At 33.7% G+C, this 2,500-nt stretch overlaps 1 protein-coding gene across 1 annotated transcript in view; it reads right to left on the bottom strand.

The window, feature by feature from the left end:
* Positions 1 to 128: 128 nt before the first annotated feature.
* Positions 129 to 2,500, bottom strand: part of LOC135211051 (uncharacterized) — a 7,860-nt gene continuing 5,488 nt past the window's right edge. The window contains exons 2-3 of the mRNA XM_064244108.1: positions 1,365 to 1,577; positions 129 to 777 (exon numbers count right to left, since the gene is read on the bottom strand). Coding sequence (XP_064100178.1) covers positions 629 to 777; positions 1,365 to 1,566 — 351 coding nt within the window. The 5' untranslated portion in view covers positions 1,567 to 1,577 and the 3' untranslated portion in view covers positions 129 to 628. The remainder of the gene's footprint in view (positions 778 to 1,364; positions 1,578 to 2,500) is intronic.

Genomic DNA, 2,500 nt, shown 5'->3' with positions numbered 1-2,500 from the left:
TTTCCGGACAGAAATGAATTCATTCCCACTGTAGTAATTCTATATGTACCCACTGGGTATATTCAAACACTACAGGACTTACCCCCACATGAAAAATCTTTATAAAAGAGGAATAACAATGATAATACTTATTAGAAGATTTAGTTTTATTTCATATATATTAGATATAGAAATGGGTCTATCCACAACTAGGAAAGAGGAAGATAACAATAAATCACCGATTGTTCCCAATGACTATAAAATACCTAAATTCTTCAGCCGACAATTGAATATTTTTGCCCGTGCGTTCAAGCACTCGACCTCCGCCCGGTTACAAACCTCGGGATTCCAGATTGTAATTACTAACATGAGATGAAATACATTCTGTGATCTTTAGATTTGCAACGATAGAAGTCGACTGCGTGAATTTCACAAGGCCCAAACAAACAAACAACAAATAACAAGTTAAAACGTCAAAAACGGCTAATCAAGAAGGAAGGAGGAGAGTTGTGGGAGAGAAGAACCGTTCATGAAAGTGGCGCCCTATCAAAAAAAAAAAAAAAAATGATTTAGGGACATCATTTCAACTGGGCGTTGACAGACCTCTGCTTGATTGTTTGGTCTTTGGTAAACAAGGCGCCCCGGGCGTTTAAGCGAGTCCGTAGGCCTTGGCGACGTTGTTGTAGTCGTCTCTGTACCTCTGCTGGAGGATGGAGATCATGGTCCTGGTCTTGCGCTGGTCGTCGTGGGAGCAGTCTCCGCAGATGGTCTTGGAGTCGGCCCAGCCCCTGACCAGAACTGCACGAGGTCAGGGAGGGAGAGAGGGAGAGAGAGAGAGAGAAAGGGGCGAGCGATTAGAGAGGGGGTTGAATTACTTGCAGAATTAAATGACGGCTCTTCAAGCACTTATACTCAATGATGCTGCACTTTACTTTGCACAATTATGTATGTATGTTTAGTATGTATGCATGTATCTGTATTATGTATGCATGCGTGTATGTATGTATGTGTATACTATGTAAGCAAATAAATAGGCATATATATATATATATATATATATTATATATATATATATATATAATATATATGTATATATGTATATATATATGTATTATATATATATATATATACTATATATATATATATTATATATATATATTTATTCATTTAGTTGTTAATATGTACTCATACATACATACACTGATAAATGTGAGTGTATTACGTGCTGTATTGTTCAGTGTACACACACACACACAACACACATATATATATATATATATATATATATATATATATATATATATATATCACTAATTACATAAACGAAAACAAAATAAAAAAAGCATCACAGTAAGAAGCAATGCAGGTTGAAAAAAAGAACTTACCCTGGACAGGATCAGCCAATGGATCCTCAGGGCAGGGCTTCTTGGCCAAGAGGCAGGTCACGATGAACTTGACCCTTCCTGAATCCTGCATGACCTGCTCGATGTCCTGGATGCTGAGGCGGGTCAGGGGAGCCAGGGCTGGGTTCTGGACCTGGGCCATGGCCACGGCGGCCAAAATTGGGAAGATCAGGAGCTTGTACATCTTGGGGTGATCTGCGGGAAAGAAGATCTGGGTGTCAGAGTTATGAGGTTTTAACTTCACCGTTGTTGCCAATGAATATATATATATATATATATATATATATATATAATATATATTATATATATATATATATATATATATATATATATATATATATATCTATATTATATCAGTGTATTCCACATAGGAAAATGTAAATGGTATGTTTCCTATGTTGGAATACAACTGAATTACATATCTTCGTGCCTAAGAAGATTACCAATACTATGTAGTATATATATATATATGTATATATATAAATATATATATATATATATATATATATATATATATATATATATATATATATATATATATAGAGAGAGAGAGAGAGAGAGAGAGAGATGAGAGAGAGAGAGAGACCTTGTGTTTATGTTTTATTTTCCTGCTGCAAGATTTAAGCAATGATTTTTTTAAATTCAACTGATAATTCATAATTATGTATGATTTTATATAAATTGTTCCTCAAAACGGTCACATTGTCACATCAAATATGTTTCATCAGCGATTCTTTTAGATTAATTGAACGAATTCGTTATTCCGAGCAGAATGAAATATTGCATCATATGAAGCATGTGAAAAATCTATTTTTAGTAACAAACTTATATCTTAATGGGTCTTAATGTTGCAAGGATACTTACAATATCAAAATAAAATAAAAGATCTCAAATGATAAGTATAAATGAAAGAAATAAACAGACTTCGATCAAAAGTTTATTTTATAGATGATAAATTATGATAAATTGCATTTTACTAGACATGTATGTTTGAGAGATAGCTACTTCGCCATTAAGATATGTTTAACCGAACAATACAATTGAAAAGACTAACGCAACGACGAGGAACCACCCAATAAATGAAGGTTAAAGTTTTTTTTTCCAGGTAAGTAAATGCA

This window comes from Macrobrachium nipponense, chromosome 4 (assembly GCF_015104395.2).
Source record: "Macrobrachium nipponense isolate FS-2020 chromosome 4, ASM1510439v2, whole genome shotgun sequence".
NCBI classification, from domain to species: Eukaryota; Metazoa; Arthropoda; class Malacostraca; order Decapoda; family Palaemonidae; genus Macrobrachium; species Macrobrachium nipponense.
This window is presented reverse-complemented; position numbering and strand designations above follow the sequence as displayed.